Raw genomic sequence first — 25,192 nt, forward strand, 5'->3', positions numbered from 1 at the left:
AATGACTTAGTATCTCATAATAATGACTTAGTAAGTCAAAATAATGACTTAGTATCTCATGATAATGACTTAGTATCTCATAATAATGACTTAGTAAGTCAAAATAATGACTTAGTATCTTATGATAATGAGAAACTTTTTTGAGATACTTAAGTCATTATTATGAGATACTAATTTAAAAAATATTCCCAACCCTGGCGGAAACGGGGTTCCATACTATCTACACGAGAACGAATGCGTTTATTTAATAATTACTCAACAGCAGAATCATAAACAACCAGAGAGAGAGAGAGACAGAACACCACCAAAGCAGTGTGCATGTCTTTACGGTTTATCAAAAGTGTTTCACCAGCTGCGGAGCATCTGCACTGTTATAAAAAAAGATTGTTTGTAGTAACACTGAAAATATGAATCAAATAGTGTATACTGACAGCATGTGAGATTACAGTAGCCTATTAATAATGTATATACAACATGCATCATATGATAAAAACAGATAAACAATTATAACACAATATAATACGCAGAACGAGGCCTATTATTAATTCGGCAGAAGACAACTGTATGTGCTTTTACAACAATTATGAAGAGAGAGAGAGAGAGAGAGAGAGAGAGAGAGAGAGAGAGAGAGAGACAGAGAGAGAGAGCGGGAGAGGGAGAGGGAGAGAGAGAGAGAGACAGAGACAGAGACAGAGACAGAGACAGAGACAGAGACAGAGACAGAGACAGAGACAGAGACAGAGACAGAGAGAGAGAGAGACAGAGAGACAGAGAGAGAGAGAGAGAGAGCCAGAGAGAGAGAGAGAGAGAGAGAGAGAGACAGAGAGAGAGACACAGAGAGAGAGACACAGAGAGAGAGACACAGAGAGAGAGACACAGAGAGAGAGAGAGAGAGAGAGAGAGACAGAGAGAGAGAGCGGGAGAGGGAGAGGGAGAGAGAGAGAGAGACAGAGACAGAGACAGAGACAGAGACAGAGACAGAGACAGAGACAGAGACAGAGACAGAGAGAGAGAGAGACAGAGAGACAGAGAGACAGAGAGACAGAGAGAGAGAGCCAGAGAGAGAGAGAGAGAGAGAGAGAGAGAGAGAGAGAGAGAGAGAGACAGAGAGAGAGACACAGAGAGAGAGACACAGAGAGAGAGACACAGAGAGAGAGACACAGAGAGAGAGAGAGAGACAGAGAGAGAGAGAGAGACAGAGAGAGAGAGAGAGAGAGAGAGAGAGAGAGAGAGAGAGAGAGACAGAGACAGAGAGAGAGAGAGAGAGAGACAGAGAGACAGAGAGAGAGAGCCAGAGAGAGAGAGAGAGAGAGAGAGAGAGAGAGAGAGACAGAGAGAGAGACACAGAGAGAGAGACACAGAGAGAGAGACACAGAGACAGAGACAGAGAGAGAGAGAGAGAGACAGAGAGACAGAGAGACAGAGAGAGAGAGCCAGAGAGAGAGAGAGAGAGAGAGAGAGAGAGAGAGAGAGACAGAGAGAGAGACACAGAGAGAGAGACACAGAGAGAGAGACACAGAGAGAGAGACACAGAGAGAGAGAGAGAGGCACAGAGAGACAGAGAGACAGAGAGAGAGAGAGAGAGAGAGAGAGAGAGAGAGAGAGAGAGAGAGTCAAGTCGTGTTAGCAGGCCTGAAGGTTGAACCTTGTGTGTGTGTGTGTGTGTGTTGCCTTCTGTATTAATTCTCTTTTCTTTTTTTGTCCTTCACTCTTCTCCCATCATGCCTCTCTCCGCTCTGGAGTCTGACCCACTTTCTTTTTTTTTGCTTGTTAGTGTTCATATATTACACAGTATGTGTGTGTAAGCAGTCACAAGCTTCATTCAGCATCACGTTCTGGATATAAATCATCTAAAAATGGAACGATATACAAAAAGCCAACTACACACTGCCCAACCCGCCAATGCCCCGTAAACCGAGCCTCATACACGCAGTCATACATTTATCGCACAGACAATATCCACGATGTTACCCAGGTACCCCCCCACAACTCCCCCCTTCCCAGCTGTCAACTCTTCCACACTGTCCAGTCCAACACTACTGCAATGACAGCACACGCGCTTACAACATAACATCGTAAAACGCATGCTGACAGCGTGTCTGTGCAGTGTTGCGTGACAAATGGTCTAATATGTAATCATCTGTGTTAATGTCTGTCACGCCACACAACGGAACATCAATACACTAACGTTACAGCAGTTCAGGACACACCAACCCTACCTCCACCATCACCTGTGACCCCTGAGCGTTCTCTTATAATGCATCATAAAGCACACACACGTCTGCTATCACAATCCAGACCGTGTCCTTGTGGAACTGCGGTTAAACACACCAGCTGCTGCCATTAAAACAGGTCAAACCGTACAAGCAAACGGCATGCAGAGTTTCTCAACCTGAAAACATGACAAAGACAAATCTCTGAACAGTTCATGCACCAAGGAATCTTTTAAGCATCATAATATAAATGCAGTGATAAATATGGCTTTTTGATGCTAAGTAGGCTATATCAAAACTGCTCTGGATATTAAACCGATACCCTGATAGTAAGTTGACAACATATTCTCCTTCTAATGAGACACAAGATGCTTGTTGTACTGTGATGTGCTGAATCTTAATAATGCGATTCAAAATTAGTTTTACATCACGAATCATTTTAAGTGTAATTGTATCTTCTTAAAAAGCCAGAAAAACTGAAATTAATTTGTGGGAAATGGTAATGTGACCAGCATCATATTTTTGAACTTGGGACGTCCATTTAAAAAAAAATGAATTCTCTAACAAATATCATAATATCAATTAACATATGCATTTGTGTTTGAGGTGTTTAGTCAAAAATGTATAAGCTTACATTATAATAAACAAATAATAGATCATTGATGAATAGTTAACATCCTGATCTTCAACAATAAAAACTGCTTACCTGAACTTATTTTAGCCAAATTCACAATGAGTGTGCGAAATGATCAACATTAGATTTATAAATCTAGAGAACAATTGTGCAATTTAACAATTTTTTTTGTCATTTTATTCAGATTTGAATGCTCTTGAAAACACAGATTAACAAAAGCAGGGATGAACTTTACACACATATATCAGAGAAAACCGTAGACACGAGGTATAAAAATGAATGTGTTTGTCACCGGTCCGTAAAAAGCCTTATGCCACATCTTAAAAAACTCAAGACTTCAACAGCTCCACACTTCCAGTTTTGTCTCAAGCAGATAAACACTCGTACCTGCAATAAATGTCATTTTGTACATTTCTATGTGTGTCCAGATGCTTCTCATTCAGAAGCAAGGTACAAAATAGGAATAAAACAGATGAACTTTGCTGTGACACTCAGCCGTTATAAGTGTTGTTGCGAAGTCTTTATGAGATGCTGAGAAAAACACTAAGAAATGAGAACGTCTGGATAACCTAACAGCGTATTTAATCAGAGCTCCGAAGGAAGTGCTTGCATCTGATTGGCTAGCCGTCGGTCTTCGTACAGTCGAAGGGTTTCCACCACTGAGCGAACGCAAGGACCTTCTTCCGCTGGTCGTCAAAATTCTCACGTATCTGTTTCCGCCATCGTCTGGGTTCAAGGTCAAGCATTCCACCCAAGATTTCCTGAAGGATACAATTCCAGTCATTTTGGTCAAGCTTTAAGGCGCTTTATTAGACAGGAGGACAACGTGTCAACTCTTTACCGTCTTTGTACCACATGTATGAAAGACTCACTTTGCCAAAATAGTGTGGAAACTTCTGCTCGTTCTCGATGACGTGAGCAAATCCGCCCTGCAAACCAAAGTCCACGGAGAAGTACGGCAGCCCTCGTGGAACCTGCAGAAACAAGGAGAACTCACTCAATACAGCGCATTCTGACAGAGAGAAATCATCGAAAACAAAAACCAATAGAAACACTCACGGCTCGTCTGATGTCTTTAGATGAGAGATCCACAACCTTCTTATTCATGGCCCACTCCTCATCTGACTCCATGATGGCTTTCTGAACGCCCAAACAGAACACAGATGAGCGTGCGTTGAAACTCAAGTTGACATTGTGAAAGTTTGATCGTAGAGCGTTACCTTAAAATAAATAGGCGCCATGTCTCCGAGCTCTTTGGGGAGCGGCACACACTCGTACACCATGTGAAAATGTCTCTTAAGGTTCATGTGAGTCTCCAAAAACACACAGTCCAGATCCTGAGCCTCAAACATCCGGACTAGAGCACGACGGAACGTCTGTGAGTTTCAGACAGAATTATTATACAACAATCATATGAAGAAAAATGTCTCACAGATCAAACATGCATGCCGTGTGCGTACCTGTATTTCATTCCATATGTCCTCATCCAGGCCTGTGGCCGCTGTGTGATGTTGGACAGGGACGATCAGACAGTGACCTTCAGTCAGCGACACACCGTTTGGCAGACACAAGTACACCTGCCAGAGAAAACACACACATCAGAGATGAGAGCAACGGTCAGCTCACGTATTAAAGAGGACAGATCGTCTGCTGTCATCCAAAACACACAGGGTCAAACTGAGAATGCCCGAAAATCCTCTTAACACAAGTGTGTGACAGATGAGCGGAGAGATAAGTCTTTTTTCCATTCAAAAGAGCAATTAGAAATGTTAGTATTGTTTAAAAATAAGCTAACGCATCAAAATTATGAACTGAAAATAAACAAAAACAAAACTAGAAATAACCTTTAATAGCAATACAACAAATAAAGAACAAAATGACAAAACATTCAACTAAATTTAAAATGAAAACTGAACATATAAAATAATGAATATTAAATATAACAATAATAGTTTGTTCAAAATATTTATCAATTCGAAAAAATATTTTTTAAATTGTAAACTGCAGCACTGCATATTTTATGACTAGGAAATATACTATACTTTATGCATAATTTAATATAAACACATTCATAAAAAGGGTTTAATTAATTCTTTTAAATAGTGTTTTACTGCAATAAGAGTTTTGTTTTATTATAGCTGAAAGCTGAACTATTGCCACTCTATTGTCATCTCTGTTTAAAAGCTACAGGTTTCTTTTCATACTTCTCTTTGCATGAGTTGCAGTCAAATGACATTAAAGCCAAATTTACCATTTTACAAGTTCTAATAATGCTCTACATGATTATGAGCTTACCTTTATTATTTTTAAGCTACCTCTCTTTCCAGCGTACGGAAACACAGTTTTGAACACTGATGTTTAATGCACTTGCTCAATAACTCATGTTTTCACCAGTTTATTATTAACCAGCAAACTTGTGGATTGCAGATTTAAAGTATGGAGGCGTTATTCTTTGGTCTATATTAATTCACGGTAACACTTCCTTCTGTGCGTTTAAACGGACACTTCACCCATAAAATTTAACTCCGTCATCATTTACTCACCCCCAGGTTTTACCAAATCTGTATAAATGTCTTTGTTCTGATGAACACAACCGAAGATATTTGTAAGAATGCCAGTAACCAAACACATCTCATCTCCCATTCACTCCCATTGTAGGGAAAATAAATACCACAAGAGTAAATGGGAGATGAGAGCAGTTTGGTCACTGCCATTCTTCCAAATATCTTTCTTTATGTTGAGCAGAACAAAGAAATTGGAAAAAAGGTTTGGAACATCTTGAGGGTGAGTAAATGAAGACCATGCCAGACTTCAGTGCAACGTATACGAAATCAAATATAATGCCTTGGCTCCAACTGCAAGAATGAGATGTTTGGGCAGTTCGGGGTTGTCGAAACAGTGCGGGCATTTCTCCATGCGCCCGGCTAAGCGGCGCGTCTCCTGCACGGCTTTATTCCTCTGTCTCTCCTCGTCTCGACCCGCGCGCTCTTTCTGAGCCGCACTCGACACAAACATGTCATCCAGCGTGTAGTTATCACTGTCCGTCTTTCCCATCATCTGTGACATACAAAATACACAGAGAGCACATTACAAACAAACACATTTTTTTTCTAGAGAGAAACAAATGACGTTATCAGTAAAAGCACACTTCATCCTCAATGTCTGTTCCTTGGCACGAATGTATCGGGATTTAAAGCCCTTGAGGTGAAGAGAGGAATGAGAAATTTTTTACGAGTCGTATAACTCGCGGCCTTAATCCAAATTCACATACTTCACTAGCGGATAAGTAAGTAATGTGCTCAAGACGGTTATGGACTGATAAATGCTCGCATCATAATCTCTTTCTCTTGAACCGTGGGTTCAACATTACTCCAAAAAGTATGCAGTGGAAATATACAGTACATCATCGGGGTAGTGGGCACCTCAGACGTACTTCTTCTAATATACTGAAAACCGAATGGGTGGCAGGGGTCAGATGATTCTACTTGTGAGATCACAGGGGTCCAGGCCTGGCTGCGTTACGATTGGTTGGCGGGGGTCAGGTGATCTGACAGGGGTCAGGTGCAGTTTTAATGCCGATAACTGCCGGTCATTATCTGAATCCAGAAAACAGTAGCAGATGGGACCAGGCCGCAGGGATTACGCGAACAGAAAGCGCGCTTGTGTGTCTTCGTTTCTTCAGAAACACACTCACACAAATAGCGAGAGACATTTAGCCGCGTGAGAGCGGTTCCACCGCGGACAAAGCAGCAATGTATCCGTAGCAACGGGTGATCTGTGTGGGAGGTGTGTCTCCTCACGCTGGCATGTTTGATTGACAGATGGAGAGAAGCTGAGCGAGCGAGAAACAGAGAGAGACTGTGAGAGTACTTGAGAGTTTGACCTAAATCACAACGTGCTCTAAATTCTAGATTTATTTTCGACACGGCTGGTTACACAATTCAGTGGAAAACCAAACTGGACAGATCCAGATCGATGTGTGTGAACATCGGCACACGTCTTCTGACGACTGTACATGACATTTAACACATATTATAAAAACGCATAGCCTTGTGGTCCTGGATGCTGATTGGCCAATACAGAGCCTTTGTAATGTTCAAATATGCAATATAGTAATCTCAATACATACACGTGAATAAACACACACACAGTCTTGTCTGCAGTTGGTGAAATTGGTCAAATAAATAAATTACATTTTTAACTGCTAGGCCATGGTAACCTGGCAGAGAGACAGAGTGAGTGAGAAAGAACGAGCGAGCGAGCGAGAGAAAACCCAAGACGTGTAAATGTTTGTCACTTTTATTTCTCATCTCTATGGCAACCGTGACGTCTGAGTTTAGACTTTAGCAGCCCTGCTCTGTTTTAACTAGAAAAACACCAAAGAAAAACCATCACTGTAGCCAGAGATGAAGAGCGAGAGAGAAAAAGAGCGAGAGTTTGAGAGATTGATGACACAAACGCTGCAGTCTCACGACGACCATCTGTTGCTGCCCGTCTGTCTTACAATGAAAGAAACAAAGTGAAAAAATAGAGCCCTGCAGGCTGTTCATGTGTCTCTGTGGTTCAGGGAGCAGGGCTTCTTCTGACATTTAAGGAACCCACATTCTTATACAGATCTGTAAGTTCCTGTACACTAAGTCGCCATAAAAACAGTCGCAATGTAGTTTCCCGCGACCAGGCTGATCTTGCAACTGTACCTTTAAGACATCCATATGTAAAGACATCCATATGTAAATGTACATCCGAGTAGCAGCATAACCGCTGTCAATCATCAAGGTTCGGTGTGTGATGTGGTGTGTACGGGGACCGGCCCTCACCTTCCCGGCCATCCTCGAGTACAGAGCGTTCTGATCTTCAGCAGTGCTCATCTTCTCCCGTCTGACCATCTCGCGCAGATCCATACCGTCATCATCTTCAAAATAACGCACCCGATCGCCGTCCTGATGCGTTTCGATCTAAACACACAAACACGACTGCTAAAACCACTTTCAGCTGTAGAGCTTGTGACGCAAAAATTTTTATATATAGGAAGTTACACAGAAACATTGGGTAACTTCATTGAGGTTATTTAAAGGGCCAGGCTCTTAAATAATAAGACGGTTTCAGCGGCAACAACATGTGGCCCAAACTTCCAGTAGACCAAAGTAGTTTTAAGCTAATTTAACACAACAAATATGAACAAAAAATATTAATATTAATATAAAGGAAATATAAAATAAATTATTATATTATAATAAAACAGACGGGAAGTTAATTTCACGCCAGGCTATAAAAGTACTACAATAGGAATTATTATCTAAAATTCACAAAGTGCTTCAATCAAACAAAACATCTATGAATGTCTGTGTGTGACCCTCACAGCTTTTTTCTTTCTTCGTCCTCCTCTCGGCTCCTGAGGTTGCGTGGGGGCGTTGACCGGCCACGCTCGTCCTGATTGGTCGGTTCTGAACAGCACCACTTCTTTTTCTGCGTCTGGCTGAGAAGACACCTGAAAACAGGAAGTTAACAATCAACTATAACATGTGAGACAAATATATTGTTCCTTATTTTGACAGGTTGTTAGTGAGTTGCTAGATGGTTCCTTTACTACCTCGGGATGAATGATCTAGATGAAAGTCTTAAAGGGATAGTTTACACAAACATTTAAATCATTTACTCGCCCTCATGTCGTGTCAAACCTGTATGACTATCATTCTTCTGAGAGATTTCTCAAAATATCTTCTTTTGTGTTCCACCGAGAACGAGTCATGTGATGAGGGTGTGTAGAAATGTAGACTAGAAAAATAAGCTCACGTTTATTTTATTTTATTTGTTACCTGTTCCGTCCGCGCTTTCCTTTGAGCTCTGCTCTCCTTTGCTCGACGGGCAGCGTCCATCTGAGCCTTAAGTTTTTCAACCAGGGCCTGAAATGAAACACCCCAAAACAGTCCATAAGGTGTCCTCGGACTATTTGAGCACGTGTGTGTCGTGCTGGTGGCATGTCTCATTGACCTCACCGTGTTACCCATGATTTCTGCCTTGACCAGTTTGGCTCCAAGTTTATTCATCTCTTCTTCAGTCAAGATCACTTCTTCCTCCTCTTCCTCACTCTCTGAACTGAAAAAATAAACACACCCAGTCAGGTTTAGTGTTTCTTTGCTATTTTTGTACACCAGTGATTTGTACACAGTAGCATGTGATTATTCTGACCTGCTCTCTGCTGCTGTCCTTGTTTTACTCTCCTCCAGCAGGGCGGCGCTCTTGTCTGTGTGTTTCTGTGATGCCGTTTTCCCCGGCACAGCGTTGCTCTTGCTCCAGGCTGCCACAACACCACTACCATCATCATCCACAGGTTTCCTGAATCCTGCACTCTGACTGGACCTTGAGCTTGTCGCTCCTCCCCTCTTTAACCCCGCCCCTACGCTCATGTCCTCATCATTGTCTGAGGGTTTGAGGAACTTGCTCCTGAGGCTGGAGAGAGAGGCAGAGGGCTCAGAGTGAGAGATGCGTTTTACAGACTGGGGATCTCGATCGCCCCGCTTCCCGTCATCTCTCTCTCTCTTTTGCTCTCGATCATCTCTGCTGCTGTCTCTGTCTCTCTCAGTTGGTGGAGATCTCTCTCTCCATCTCTCCTCCCGGTCACCTCTCCTCCATCTCTCTCTGCCATCATCTCGATTGTCTCTTCTCCATCTCTCTCGGCCCTCGTGTCGGTCTCTCGTCTCTTCTCGTCTGTCTCCGTAAGCTGCTTCTTCAGCTTCATCCAGTCTCTTCTGAAACTCTTCCATGGACTACAACACAAACACACTGTTTTGGTGCAAATAAATCCTCACTGGACTGAGAACAAAATGTAGTTATAAAATCCAGCAGTAATCCTGTGTGTGCGTATGTGTTCACCCCATATCTCTCTGCCACCACGCTCTCAACACTGCGCCTTTCCCGTTCGGCCTGCTCTTTCATCCTCTGATAGGACTTCCGGAGCCAGCTCACCCCTCCATCATTCACCACTCCAGCTGAGAAAGAGAATCTTTAGAAAACATCTGTGAACTGAATATTTTTCACTTGACATGTCACACTGTCAGCTTAAAATTTCACAACATATTTGAATTCCATGGAATGCATTACCAGTTAATATTAACAAATAATATCCGCTGTTTCATTTTAGACTTGATAACATTCGAGATTTAACTGAACCTTCTATACAAATATCGAAGAGATCTGTCAAAAAAAGAAGAAAATAAAGTGATAATTCATTCACCTTTATTTCAAACCTGTATGACACAACATAAGATATTTTGAAGAATGATGGGAACAGAAAACCGTTGGTCCCTTGCACTGGTTTTGTGTCCATACATTAAGGCCAACATTTTCATCTTCTTGTGTTTTGCAGAAGAAAGTCATGTAGGTTTAAAATGACAAGAAGCTTAGTAAATGATGACAGAATTTAGTTTGAAGTGAACTACTCCTTTAACAAAAAAGGAAATGACAACAATAGGGCCCTGCGCCCCTAGTGGCTTGGGCCCTAAATAGAATCAGAATAGGAGAGAACTTATTAAAAACAGCAAAAGCACAATATAAAACAAACACAAAACATTACAACATAATATGTTGGTGCAGGTCACGTGTTAGCAGCTCAACTGACAAGATTAAACAAACATCACGTTATAAGAGCTCTGTTCTTGTGCGTTGGAACTGAGCCAAAGGCTTTTCATGACCCATGTTGATGTTGTCGTGTGAAATAATGTCAAGTCAAAGGTCATTGCTGTGTGAGATCTAACAGAGACGGTGCTGTGTGCAGCTGCTGAAAACACAACAACAACAACATCTCACAGTCTGAGCGGGGCACACCTGCTTCATGTTTACCTTTCTTAACCGCAGTACCAGCAGCGTCCCCAGGGGGCAGACCACTTCCTCCATCCTTCCAATACGGGTTCAACTCTAACCTGTGTAGACCAGCCTGAGAGAGAGAGAGAGAGAGAGAGCGAGAGACAGAGAGAGAGAGCGAACAAACACATCTTTTCAACAAACTAAATAGATATACGAGACAGCTGAACTGAGTTTTCACTGAAGCCAAAGTCACTCCAAAAGCTCTGGTGTGCTCAATGCCTTGAGATCACAAGTTTTTAGACAGACACACACCTGTTCGATGGCCTGTGCTTTCTGTCTTTCCACCTCTTTCTCTGCCTCTTTCTGAGCACGTCTCTCCGCCACAGAGGTCGTCTTCATAGCCAGGAAGTCAAATGTCATCCAATCGTCTCTCTGGGAAAGTTTCAACAGACATCAGTTGTGATAAACAATAGAGTGTACGAGAGGAAACTGCTCTAAGCTTGAAGTACACTTCTCAACATTCTGGACAGGAAAGTCGCAAGATTAAATGTATAAATGCAACAAGTTCACTGCATGTCGATAAACACACACTGCATAACCCAGAGAAACAAATTACTCCGTGCGAACAGCTTTTAAAGGAACAGTTCACTGAAATATATACAAATTCATAATTTACACGCCATCAGGTCATTTTAAACCCGTCTGACTTTCTTCTGTAGAACACAAAAGAAGATATTTTGAAGAATATTGATTACCAAACAACACTGAACTCCACTTACCTCCATTGTATAGATACAAAACCACTGAGACATTTCTCAAAATATCTTCTTTTGGGTTCCACTGAAGAGTCATACACAGGTTTTGAATGAATCGAGGGGGATAAATGAAGTGTTTGGTTCCAAAATGAGATAACTCATGATTTTGATCATGTTTTATTGTGTTAGATAGCTGTATTTTATTTGTTAGTATTGCTCAAATCAAACCGATGACAGTTTGCTTGATATTAGTTGTAATAAAAATAAACAATAAAATAATGCACAATAGTAAAAAAACATGATTACATTTTTTTTAAAGGAGTGCTCTCATTTTCTCTTGAAGTGACGACAGAATTATTTTAAGGTTGTACTGTCCCTTTAAGACTCAGAGAGAGGGATGAAGACAAGGGGATAGAGCTCTCCACATGGGTGTAATAACATGATTTTCCAAAAGTGACTTTAGTGTGCAAGACAACAATCACCCTTTCTCTCTCTCAATTTCAACATCAATTTAAGTGTACTTTATTGGCATGACAAAATGTACATTCGTATTGCCAAAGCTGGGCTGTATGTAAGCAAACGAAAAGAAAGATAATTATAGTAATACAATTAAATAGAATTAAATAAAGTGTGATATATGTAGTACAACTTAAAGCGGTTTATAATATATGTAAATAAATGAAAACAGAAATAAACTATAGTTTAAACAAAGATTTACAAAAGCAAAAAGTGTAAATATACTGGACATCTCCCCCTCTTTCTCTCTCTCTCTCTCTCTCTCTCTCTCTCTCTCTCTCTCTCTCTCTCTGTGAAACTGGATAGCTGCTATGTTGATGTACGCTCAAATCATTAGGATAACATTGGGAAGATCTTTCTCTCTACAGGGCCACACATCTGATGATATAAGCACACACAGCTACAGTAGCGCCTTTGCATCTTACTTGGTTCGTACTGGCTGAGCTAGTGGGTGTGGACTCCTGTTCCACCTTCCATGGTTTCTCGCCTCCCACTGACTGAGTCGAACCTTCCACCCACTCTTCCTCAGAGTCCTAAAAACGATCAAGATTAACAGAGTAAAACACAGATGCTCTCACAGAGACACACACACCAGAAACAGACGCATACCTGAGAACTGTCTGAAGATCCATCTTCCTGTTCCCTTTTCTCTTTCTTGACCTTCTTTTTCATTTCTTTCTTACTCTTTTTGGCTTTCTTTTCTTTTTTCTTTTTCTTGTTTTTCGCTGAATGCTCCTGTGTAAGACATGACATGATATATTTATACACGTTCGAATACATAATTCGTTCTTTAGCATAAACGCTAAAGGCTGTGCCTTTAGCTTCATGTTTTAACCTAAAACAACTGTAACAGCAGCAGTACATTTTCATGAGAGATTATGAAAAAGATTTAACAAACATTCAGGAACATATAAAAGCAGGCATTTCTTATGTCGTCCATAGCATTTAAATGCACGGGTCACAGTTTGACCTCTGACCTGTTCTATCTGCTGTAGTCGGTTGTCGACCTCTGGCAGCATCCACGTGTCTTCACCCCTGGCCTTCCTCTCAGCCCGTCTCCTCTCCTCATCCTCATACTTCTGTTTAGCCTTCGGGAAAAAAACGACACAGACATTTGTTAAAAGGGGGTTTATCATAAACGAACCGGACAGCACGGCAGGATCCTGTATATAGTGTAAACATACATTTTTTAATGCAAACTTTATTGTCTTTTGTGTGAAAGTAATGTGTAACATGGAACTTCATAGATTGTACGGTGTATTGTGAAGATTGAATGTATAAAGTGAACTGATATATTGACCATTTCGTGTATAATTGTGATGTACATTCTGTGTACATCACAAGAATGTACATCAAATGTACGCAAGAAACATTTCTAACCATATCTGATGATAAAAGTATATATAAATTACAGAAAAGAATGATAAATTGTACTCAAACTTTCAGACATTATCCTTATCAGACCACTGACTAAATATCAAGTCAAGTCAACTCAGCTTTATTTATACAGCGCGTTTTACAATTTTCATTGTTACAAAGCAGCTGTACAAGAAAATATTGACTATAAGCAAAACATATAAGATTATGCAAGTCAAAACACAGGTCAAATAACAGACAGGCTATTAATTCCTATATGCAGTGTAAAATTCTAGCAGCCCCCCCGGCCAGGCAAACAGTATTCAAGCGGTGGCGAGGAACCCAAAACTCCATTGGAGGAGGAAAAAAACCAAAGGGAAACCAGGCCTAACAAGGGGATTCCAGTTCCCCTCTGGCAAAAGCTGCAGCCTCTGCACAAGCTCGACAGTGCTTGCACAACAAGGCGAAATAAAAAAATAATTAGAATTAAGATTATCATTAATAATCTAATAGCGGCTGAAGTTTTGTAGTATCGTATGCAAAGATTTAGATTTATTTGTGCATGTAACCTTGACTAGCTTTGTAAGTGGAAATACACAATGTTAGAAAAGGGTCAACTATACAGCACTTGTTCCCGAGATTTTGGAAACCAAATGAGGATTAAGCTGTACAGGGTTGTGTGTGTGTGTGTGTGTGTGTGTGTGCGTGTACCGGAGCGATAACGTCCTGTTTGACAGCCTTCCTGAAACAAATGTGTGCTCAGAGAAAACCTAACACAGGTGCTAAAGAGATAACGCACGGAGATCTGGACGAATCAAAGTTTTAATGTCCTGACAAACAGGAAACGGAACAAACAACTCAAGCTAATGCAAAACAGAGAAGTTAGTTCAGGGCAGAAAATACATCAAACGGCAGAAAGAGACCTGTGTGTTATCAGAGGAAAGCCATGTTTACGCTCCTAAAGGGATAAATCATGCAACAACGTCCTTTCTGTCTCCATCAGAACACATATGAAGCATGCAGCGGCCTATTGTAATTTCAATTGCAAAAGAGAATAAAGCTTAAAAGCTACAAAATACATAAAAGCATCATAAATATACAATGTACATTCATGCACCCTGATCCTGTTGTCTCACGCTACACAGGGTAAGTTGTCAGATCCACCTGTCGTTTTTAGGTTTTCAAAGCCAAAATGAACAACAGATTAAAGAAATCAACAAACAAATGTGTCCCGCATGACCAAAACACTGAAGTACAGACAGAGACGTATAGACAAATCTAGACGTCGTTCATTGACACAGACTCAAACACAAACAGCGCCACCCAGCGGTGTCAAATATGCTCGGGTGACGGTTCATAACACAGCTTGTGTCAACTAGTAACTGTTTTTGGTTAAAATATAGTAACTAAATATGATTGAGTAACATAAAAACAAATTTACCAAACAATTTTCCCAATGCATCTTACATTGCCAAAGCATTTGTGACAAAGATAATTCACCATACAAGAGGTGAGCACATTACCAGCGACATTTGAGCATTTTTATGCGGCATTTAAATACCAATGCGCTCCATTAAACAGTTGATTTATATCAATAATCTATAACGTTATATTTCTAACTGTAACGTTAAATAATTCAGAGTTGAATGTGAATGATTGTCAACAGCACCCGAACGCGCTCTTTCAGCTAGGTTTGGTTTTCCTCTCACTGAACCCGAGATTATATGTATTCTTAATGTGATGGTTTGTTTTACCCGCTGTAGTATTTCTTCTCTCGCTTCTCTCTTGGCCTCTTTTCTGGATTTAATGCTGTTTACGCTCTCAAAGTTCATACCATTCTCTGCCATGATGCTGCTGCAAACGAGCTCCGCTGTCGTGAACTTTTGCCGTACTGCGGCCGCAAGTGTCGTGATGTTACTCGCTTGTCTTCCTGCAGGGGGCGCACGACTGCTCAGAGATCCCGTTCTTCTTTTTTTCTCTTTGTTTTGCCGTGTAGCACAAACGCATTATCGCCACCTACTGTGTTGGAGTGTGACAGGAAGTTCGCTCTTACCAAAAACGCATTTAAAACATTTTTATATGAATAATAAACCCCATTCTTCAATGAAGTTAGTCTCTCTTGAGAGGTTTTTCAAATTCTTATATTTATTCATTCAAATTATGATTATCGAAGATGCAAATGGTAAAATTGATAAGTAATAAAACGGTTCCATCCTCATGCACTTGCATTTCTAAAGGACAGCTACATTTTCTTTCATGAAAATAAAATCTACTGTAATGAGTGCAATTTGTAGGGATGATGTAAAATTACATATATGGAGAATGGAAATTGCTATCTTGCAATACAATAATGAAATTGAAAGACTGTATTGTTACAGCGCTATGAGTTAATATTTCTTCATTGTAGATATTTTTCTCATATTTGTTTCTGTGCCATCTGCCATAGGCCTACTTGAATATGCTACATTATTATATAATGCAATTGCCTTCTAATAAACAAAGAACAACATTACGAGATTGTACAATGAGACAGCAGCATGTGTTAATCTTGAAATGCCTTCAGAATTCTGCTTCTCAGCGTAAGGTCTTCTTTGCAACCACATATTAAATCTTTTTTGGGCCTTTTCTTTAACAGGTTAGAAATTTCGTCTACACCTAACATATAGATTTTCTAGTGATCACAATTCCTAAGTGTGTCGTTTCTGATTTAACTGGAATATTATAAATACATGAGTTCTCATAATCTTTAATAGCCATTAACTCACATTTACTTAGATTTAAGTTGAGCCCTGAGGCTACAGAAAATAGCTTTAAAATGCTCAACTTCTAAAGGAATTTGAGAGGCGTCTCTTAAAAACAAGGTGGTGTCATCTGCCAACTTTGCCTGTTCCAATCCAGAACACCTGTAGCCCAAAAATCTAAAATCCAAAGGTATACACAGCTATACACATATGCACATTAAAATGTTACATGATGCAAAACTTTTCAGGATGCAAAAGCAAGACTACACAAACGTATTATCAATGCGTGCAAAGTGTGTCTTCTGTCAGAACAGAGGCTCTGAAGCATCTGCATGTGAGAGACAGAATTCTTTTTTTATTACAATGTAAATGTAAATGTAAATGTATTACAAAACAATAGCAAAATAGAAGTTTTAGCATCAAATGAAGTTACGTGACCCTAAAGGGAAATTAACCATGGTTTAACTACTGAAACTTTGACACAACAAGAAGGCAAACCAGTATAGTGTTTAATATAGTGAAAGTGTGGCAAGCAACCTGTCCTGTCTTGGCTTTGATCCTATAGTCCTGTCTTGGCTTTGTGTCCTGTTTTGTTTTTGTCAAACTCATGGGGAGCCGGTTTGACAGCTCTGTACGTGTTCGGTGTCTACGTCATTTGCCCCGCCTTCCGTTTCTCCATCAGGCTTTCCCCTCACTGGGTTTCCATCACCTCATCACCCGCACTCCTGTAGCTCGTCCCCATTAGCAGCCGTCTCGGCTCGCTCATTAGTTTTCTCCTGTAGCTTGTTCCCGCTGTTTAGGTCCCCTCTAATTAGTCCCTCTTGTCCTCTCGTTCTTTGTCAGATCGTTGTTTGTGTTAGCTCACGTTCCTGGCCCCTCTTGTCTAGTTACCTTGTCAAGCCTTGGATTGTGTATTTTCAGAGTTTATTTGCTTTCAAAGGCCCGGATCTCTCGAAGTGGTGTTTCTGCTCTCCCGTAAGTCCCGGTGGAGTACTCTCTCCGCCGGGCTTACGTGGTCGTTACTCAAAGGTGGTGTTGTCTGGTGGAGTTATTGGACTCTTATTAACCAAGATCTCTTGTTTCCCTGCATCTGAGTCTCCGAACCTTCTTGCGTGTCCCAGTGTCATGACAGAACGATCTGACCATACTGGAGACCCAGCGGGGATGGACCCTCTACACAACGCGATCCAACAACAGGGAGCCGCCCTCGGACAGCAGGCCACACGGTTGAACGTCACGGCCCAAGAGGTGGGAATCTTCGCGGATCAGGTCACGGACTTAACTTCACTGGTCACCGAATTACGCCGAGAGCTTGCTGTGAGCCATGCTTCAAATCTTTCCTCATGTGGACCGCCTGCCAACTCAGAGCCCCACGTCAACAGCCCTCCGGTCTTCAGCGGAGAATGTAACGCCTGCCGCCCTTTCTTCTCCCAGTGTGGTCTCGTGTTTTCCCTCCAGCCACGCCGTTATGCCACTAAAGAGTCCATGGTGGCGTTTGTCTTGACTCTGCTGACGGGTTGAGCAAGTGAGTGGGGCACTGTCCTGTGGGACACTCAGGCTCAGACCGAAATGACGGCCTGGAAACTGCTCCAGTACCACCTTTTCCAGGATGGTATCGACGTCGCACTCTCGTCATCCACCAGCCATTTGCAGCTGGCATCCCGGAGCTGCTCCGCGAACACAAATGGTTGGCCACATTCCCAGAGTTCCAGCTTCCTGAACCGCTCAGTGGTAAGAGCATTGCGTCAACAACGCAAGGTTGTGGGTTCGATCCCAGGGGATTGCAGATATCTACTGTATGTAAAATGTATAGGATAAAGCTATGTAAGTCGCTTTGGATAAAAGCGTCTGCCAAATGCCTAAATGTAAATGTAAAACCTTACCAATCCTTTACATCCTGCTCGAATCATGCTGTAAAAGTTGTATCATCTTGATCTTCATTTTCCGGATCAGATTCAGGCTTGAATTAATAATGAGAAAAGAAATTGTAATAAATCATGGTACTCAGCATCTTTATGAATCAAAGAAAGTAAACACATAAAATAACAATAGTCAAGCGGAAGAGAAACATTCCATGTACATAAATGGACTCTAAGAGTTAGGTGATCTCATCATGTCTGGCTCGAGTGGGGTGACCATGTCATCTGGCTCTGGCAGGAATGTTTCTTGGGTGAGTGGCCTTGGGGCTTGACTTTAAAGAAAAATATATCTTGAAAGATATCTAGAAAAAGATGTCATATAAAAAATTACTCTATACTTGCATACTGGGAATCGCATAACGTCGTTTTTTTTTAATCCTCAAAATATGTATCATATCGTGCAGGAGGAAAGTCTATCTGATGGCAAGCATGTCGAACTGATAAAAGATCAGTTAATGTAACCAATTTAACCAATTTAAATAAATAAACACAAATTTAAATGTGGTTGCCCTTTGATTGCGAGCCAAGAACCACTTTTAGTGCTATACAGCACAATCTTTTAGAGTGTACTAGTGATGCAGAACTGTTTGGCTTCAAATGTATCCACTTTGGATAAAAAATGTTTACAACTTTCAAAAAGCTCAGTGTGGAAGCATTTTCAAATGAAAATGTATAATTGCAGGGCCTCAGAGGCACAAGACTTTTTTTCTGTAATATTGCAATTACACAACCTGCACAGAAATAATAATTTAGATCAGACACACGATCAGTTGTTTCTCATGTTCTTGTTGATCTGTTTTTTGTAGGGCTTTCTATGTGTAAATTATTTTTTCTTCACCGTTATTTCTAAGCCTTAACTGGCGCAAAATATAGTGTCTCACAGACCACATCAGGTACATCTGTAATGCATCTGCTTGTGTTACACTCTTTGGCCACTAGATTGTATAGTGCAAATCAAGCCACGAGAAATGAACCTCTTTGTGAACCACTTGGCTAAAAAGCTTCACAAGGCTTTATCTCGCCACCCCTACTGTCAAAATCTCAGATCCCTGGTTTAAGACAAAACCTCTTAACAAGGTAGACCAAGGTAGTTGATGGTAAGGCAAACAGCAAATGTTTAAGAACAGTTTATTTACAGAAATAAAAATCCACAAAGGCAAAAGTGTAAATCCAATGATCCAAAAGAATATTGCAAAAATGTTCAACACAGAAAAAGCCACAACAGAATCCATAAAAATACCAAGGAAAATCCTATTCAAATGTTAATCCAAAAATAGACTATACCAAGCAATGAAGAAAATAAACTCACAGTTTAAATACATCTAAAAGAAACTGCAAACAGGTGAATCAAATAGTTCAAATTTCAAAAGGGGGAAAAAGGGCAACACAATTACACAATGGGGGCCACTAGTGGACAAAACAGGCATAACACAGTTAAGTACAATACACAAAGATTGTTTGTGTTGACAATACAGGACGTGTTCTTGCGTTTCAAAGAGGGTTCGCAAACATAGAGCACAGATTTATCTCGTTCATCATTATTTGAAAGTCACCGTTCATTTTAAATCACCTATAACTCACAATTAGCTCATTTCTAAAGGGAGCAGACAGAAAGCTCACACGAAAGCCCAAACGAGAGAGGGACAGAGAACAGCATCAAATACCAACCAGTAAAAAACAGCACAAACTAGGGTTGGACTAAATTTAAGGACAATCTTGCAAATTCTGCCATCTAAATAGGAAATCCATTATGGCGCAAATGCAACTGGCTTTTAAAGGGAATGGGAGATTGGTTTTATTGCATGTTACTGCCAAAACACTCCCATGATTCATAGACCCTGCATTCCGAAGGGATTATTCATATGCCCTAATCCATTTGAAGGGTTTATCCTCCGGAGTAAGAGCTTTGGAGGGTGTGAGGTCCAAACAACTGTTTCTTGAAGTGCCCATCTGCATCATCATTCTGTGCCGATTAGAAGGTGTTCTATGGGAGTGTGAAGTGTCCATCGTTGTAGCCTTAGAAATTATTTTCTCCGAAGGGCCCTTGCAGCGACCACTTATGGGCTCTTCCGTTTGGAATGACCTTTCAATATGGTGGCCGTGGTTGTTTTCAATTTGAAGCAATATATCCCATTTGGAACGCACCTTAAGAGAACAGATACAACCCTTATAGACCATGTGCCTGGTGTGCCGACTTTTTTTTCCTTTGGTAAACACCAAAAGTGGTTTGGGATACTCCCTAAGTGCACCTGCGCCATGCACTTTAGACCAAGCACTAAGAATGTTCAAATAAGGCCCACTGTCTCTTCTTCAGTCTGTGTTGATTGTCTGGACTTTAAGACTGTAGCTCCTTACCATCCCATCAGCTGAGTATCAGACTGACATTTGTTCCAGCTGTTACGGACAAATAAAACACACAGTCAGATATTGTGACATACTGTATGTTAATACACTTGAATGTACTTGAAAGTGTAAATAGTTAGTTTGTTAATTGAGTTTTTTTTAATACATTTTCATTTAATTTTGAGACTAATTATTTACAGACAGTTAGTTTATTAAAAATGTAGAGAAAAACTTTTTTTCATTGTTTTGAGATAGAGACTGCAAAATAATTCCTATAAAGGCAATTCCGACTGTACATGCCCCATGCTTGAAATTGCTAAGGGGTCCCAAATCACTAAATACACCCCTGTTTAAAATGTTATTACTTACAATAGTTTCTTCAGTTTATAAAGTGGATCATATTTTAGATCAGACAGCATCTTCTGTCCTGAATCTAGTTTATTATTAACCAGACTTAGATGTGTCAGGTGTGAGGGGTTTGATCTCAGAGCGGAAGTCAGAGCCACACAACCTTCATCTGTGATATTACAAACAGCCAACCTGTAGAGAACAATGCAGTTTGGTCTGATTTCACAAACAACATCTCATGAAAAAAGAAAGACAGAGAGACTACATCATTTTCATTTGCTCTGACTGTGTTTCATGTAATAGATAACTCTTGTTGGGATTATATTAATCAGAACTACAATATCAGCTCATATAAACAGATATATTTTCTGCATTTACAAGAATTTCGAATTTATTACTTTATAACATCTCATAATATCAGATGATCTTACCTCAGTGTCTCCAATATACAGTCAGGATTATAAAGTACAGTCGAGATCAGCTTCACTCCTGAATCTCCTATATTATTACCAGACAGATTCAGTTCTCTCAGGTGTGAAGGGTTTGATCTCAGAGCTGAAGACAGAGCAGCACAACCTAAATCTGTGAAATGACAACATCTTAACCTGCAGAGAACAATAACACACACTATCAGTTCAGCGGAACTGTCGGAATGGGCATTTATCATATATATATATATATATATATATATATATACATATATATATACGAAGTGAGAGAAAATTTCTCTCCTACATTTTATTATGACAGTTATGTTTATGTGTTTATTTATTTACTGTCAACTTCTAAACATACATGAGACCTATAAAGGCAAAATAATGAAAATGGGCCCTACTGATGTCAAAACGTTTGCTTTTTACTGTTTCATTGTGCATTATACAGTTTGGGAAAAAAGACCTAAACATTTGACAAATGGAGAAAACAGTGTTGAGACTGACAGAATGGGGTTTAACTTGAGAACCTATCTTCATAACGTCGTACAGAATATAAAAGGTAAAACATAAATATATATTTGTTCTCACTACCAGCCATACCGGCGGTGGCCTTGCTACTCTAGAGGCGAGTAGCCCGCCTGACACCATAAGGATCACTGGGAAGCGCAGGGGGGGACGCTACAGAGACCACTTCCTACCGCTGGGAGGAGTTTTAGTGGAGGCCCCTACATGGTCTCACCCGCAGGGGAGAACTCATGGGAACAACGTGCTTTTGTACCGTGAGAGGTGGAGACCTAGGGGAGGTCATGGGCTGCCAACATGGCAGCCGGCTTATGAGGTTACATTAGATGGAACCGCCCTGTCGGGGATTACTACGTGTGGAGCACTAGGTCCGGTTAGAGCTATAAAGCCATAGCTATACAGTGCTCAGGTAGTACCCGGCCTAAGGAGGCTCAGCCTGCCGCCATGCAGTGCATAATGATGGATGGAATGCCTACACTTCGTTGAATGGAGGAAGTAGGGAGGCTGAAATAGCGCACTCATCCAACTGAAGAGGGGAGAAGGCGCTTCGTAGGCTTACGCCCAGCCGCCGTCGGTCTCAATATCAGACCCGGTCTGACACAGGTTCGACGCCCATGCGAAGAGGCTGGACAGAGACCCTGATCCCCAATTGGATTGCCACTGCAGGTGGGGGCCAGTACAGCACCACGGCACTGCCTGCCCGTTGCACACCCACCCCAGCCGAGCAGGGAGGCATCTGCCGTACCATGGCACGCCTCACCAGCTGCTCTAACGGGACTCCAGCCTGGAGTGGGACATGTCTTTCCGGGTGGCTAGGGTGCGCCGGCTGACAGACGTGATGGAAACAAGCCTCGCTCTCCAGGGAACCCGACTCTGAAGCCAATGCTGAAGCGGTCTCATATGCCCCAGCGGCATGACTGCCGACAAGAACACTATATGCCCAAGGAGTGTTTCATGGTGACTGCTGACTGCTGCCTGATGAGAGCCAGGCAGCACAAAATCGACTGGGCATGCTCTCGTGAGGTAAACTGCATGGTAACAGAGTCTAGTCCCAAACCGGGAATAGAGGTGCTCCGACAGGGAAGAGCATGCTCTTGTCCTGGTTGACCCGTAGGCCAAATCGGTCGAGATGCCAGGCACATGGTCCCTGTGCGTAGGCCACAGATCCAACGAGTGCCAAGATAGGCCAGTCATTAAGATAGTTAGCATACGCATGCCCTACTCCCAGGGGACTGAGGGCAGCCTCTGTGACCTTTGCGAAGGCACAGGGAGGCAGGGCCAGATCGAGAGGGAGGAGGCTGTACAGGTATGCTCGACCCTTGAAGGCAAAACTGAAGAAAAGGTTTGCCGTAGAATCGAGGCACGAAGATAACCACAAACCAATCCTGATGTCGGACGGACTTCAGGATGCGCCTCTGCGTCAACCTCCCAGGACGGGGCGCAGCCCTACACCCCTAAGACATCTCGGCCAGAGGGACGGGCTCGATTGCCCCCTTCTCCAGAAGGGTGGCGACTTCAGGCCGAAGCACGGGAGCTGTGACCAGTCCCCCAGATATCGTGACGGAGGAACTAGCAGGGAGATCTGCTTCATTTCCCACGTGGGGGGGAGGTTCTGTGGTGGCAGCACGGCTGTCCCACCAGGGTCAGGGCCCTAGGGCTAGCGGGTCTGCTGACTTACCTTCCTTAAGTCTTCACTGCCGTATGCACCGTCGCATGGAGAGTGCGAAGGGCCACGGAAGTGGCATGTCACAATGTCGAATTGAGGATGTTGCATGCTGTGGGCACCCAGGGCTAACACGCTTTGGAAGGGAGCATTGGTTGGTGCATCCAGGTGGAACTTCTGTGGACACAAGTGGACTTGTGCCACGAAAGCATGCTCTACCTGGGGTACCGACATAGCCCTTAGCTGAACGCGCCAAAGGAGGCATTCTATTCTATTATTTAATGCTGTAACATCAATTTATTTGGTCGGTGGTCGTATTTTCTGGTGTTTGATTGAACAGAATTTATGATTCATTTCTATATTTCATAACATGCCACAAATACTGTGGATCCTAATTTGGGCTGCCCAGAGGGCCACAGCCCCCAGTTTGAAAACCACTGCCTTGGATAACACAGAAGACAAAAGAATAAAACAACATTCAGTTAACTCTGAAAATCAAAAACACAAAATATGTAAACTTCCATTTCACTTCACAAATATTAATTTCTCCTCTTTACTTATACAACCTTATTATACAACACACTAGACGAGAATTATCTGACATTGCTAGGGATTTGTCTGGGAGTGGTAAAAACTTTTATCAAAGAATGTGTGATTGTTAGGGAATGTGTTTGTGCATATGTAAGTGAATATCTCCATCAGCAGCGGCCTGTAGGGTTTCAAGCTTTAAAGTGTGTACACTGATGTTACAATGATGTTATCAAGGACCAGACCATTTCAGGATGAAGGGTCATTACTGAATTAAAACAATATTTTTATTTTATTATTATAATATTATTAATTATACCCCAGGGAACATTTTAAAAATATCAAGCCCCCTTTAATGTTTGTCAGCATCAATGGTGTGTTTTATGATAAACCTTTTTCTAAATGACACCTGAGGAGTGAAGCTGGAGATCCATAATGAAAAGATTTTCATCAAATCTTCATGTTGTATGAATTTGTAGCCATATATTTTACTTGTTCAATCCTCTTCATAGCACCCTTTTCTCTCTGAATGTGTACATACTGTATCTACCTATCGTAATCTCTCTCTGACCTTTTGATACATTTATGTTTAACTACAAACCAGTAAATGCATGACTTACTCCAGTGTCTCCAGTTTACAGTGAGGTTCCTGCAGTAAAGTAGAGATCCGCTTCAATCCTGAATCCTCTAGATTATTCAGAGACAGATCCAAAAGTCTCAGGTGTGAGGGGTTTGATCTCAGAGCTGAAGACAGAGCAGTACAACCTTCATCTGCGATGTTACAATTGCTCATCCTGTAGAGAACAATAAAACACTTTTCACTTTCACAGGTCACAACACAGACATCAGTTGAACATAGATAACTGGTTATTATGAATTACAAAATTATTCCTGGCTAGAATTTAATTTGGATGTGTGTGTACACTTGTAATATTAAATTTGACAGCAATCTCATACAATCCATATGATCAATGTTGGTAAAACAGCAAATTATCATTTCAAATTCGTATTCTTTTAAAATGAAAATAATCTTACTCCAGTATCTTCAGTTTACAGTGAGGATTCTCCAGTGCAGTAGAGATCAGCTTCACTCCTGAATCTCCTATATTATTACCAGACAGATCCAGATGTGTCAGGTGTGAGGGGTTTGATCTCAGAGCTTGAGACAGAGCAAAACAACCTTCATCTGTGATGTTACTATAATACAACCTAGAGAAAAAAGCATGTAGATTTGAAATGTGTATTTTGTGCTCTTGTAAGCAGTTTCATTTAGTAATTGGTTACGTAGATATAGTATGAATGGTGATGATTGGGTGCACAAGTCACCTACACAACACATGTGCCATCTAAATGTACTCATTTGAACTTTGTTGATTTTTTGATAACAAAGGGTTTTGATACATATTTATTTTTATTA

General features: G+C 41.3%; 2 protein-coding genes across 3 annotated transcripts in view; both read right to left on the reverse strand.

The window, feature by feature from the left end:
- Positions 1-2,932: 2,932 nt before the first annotated feature.
- cwf19l2 (CWF19 like cell cycle control factor 2) lies at positions 2,933-15,199 on the reverse strand. Its single transcript, XM_079481234.1, has 18 exons — positions 15,032-15,199; positions 12,899-13,009; positions 12,531-12,656; positions 12,347-12,454; positions 10,963-11,082; positions 10,687-10,780; positions 9,721-9,836; positions 9,037-9,614; positions 8,844-8,943; positions 8,664-8,750; positions 8,207-8,335; positions 7,665-7,802; positions 5,692-5,904; positions 4,308-4,424; positions 4,068-4,223; positions 3,907-3,987; positions 3,720-3,821; positions 2,933-3,608 (listed from the first exon to the last, which is right to left on the reverse strand). The coding sequence occupies exons 1-18, from the start codon at positions 15,122-15,124 to the stop codon at positions 3,468-3,470; spliced, it is 2,610 nt and encodes an 869-aa protein (XP_079337360.1). The 5' UTR covers positions 15,125-15,199; the 3' UTR covers positions 2,933-3,467.
- Positions 15,200-19,048: 3,849 nt separating this feature from the next.
- LOC306908177 (protein NLRC3-like) overlaps positions 19,049-25,192 on the reverse strand; it is a 30,034-nt gene continuing 23,890 nt past the window's right edge. For both annotated transcript variants that reach the window (XM_079480823.1, XM_079480822.1), the window contains 5 exons: positions 24,811-24,984; positions 24,396-24,569; positions 21,060-21,233; positions 20,650-20,820; positions 19,049-20,331 (listed from right to left, as the gene is read on the reverse strand). In XM_079480823.1, coding sequence (XP_079336949.1) covers positions 20,289-20,331; positions 20,650-20,820; positions 21,060-21,233; positions 24,396-24,569; positions 24,811-24,984 — 736 coding nt within the window. In that variant the 3' untranslated portion in view covers positions 19,049-20,288. The remainder of the gene's footprint in view (positions 20,332-20,649; positions 20,821-21,059; positions 21,234-24,395; positions 24,570-24,810; positions 24,985-25,192) is intronic.

The sequence above is a fragment of the Barbatula barbatula genome (genome assembly GCF_947034865.1).
Source record: "Barbatula barbatula genome assembly, chromosome: 19".
Lineage (NCBI taxonomy): Eukaryota > Metazoa > Chordata > Actinopteri > Cypriniformes > Nemacheilidae > Barbatula > Barbatula barbatula.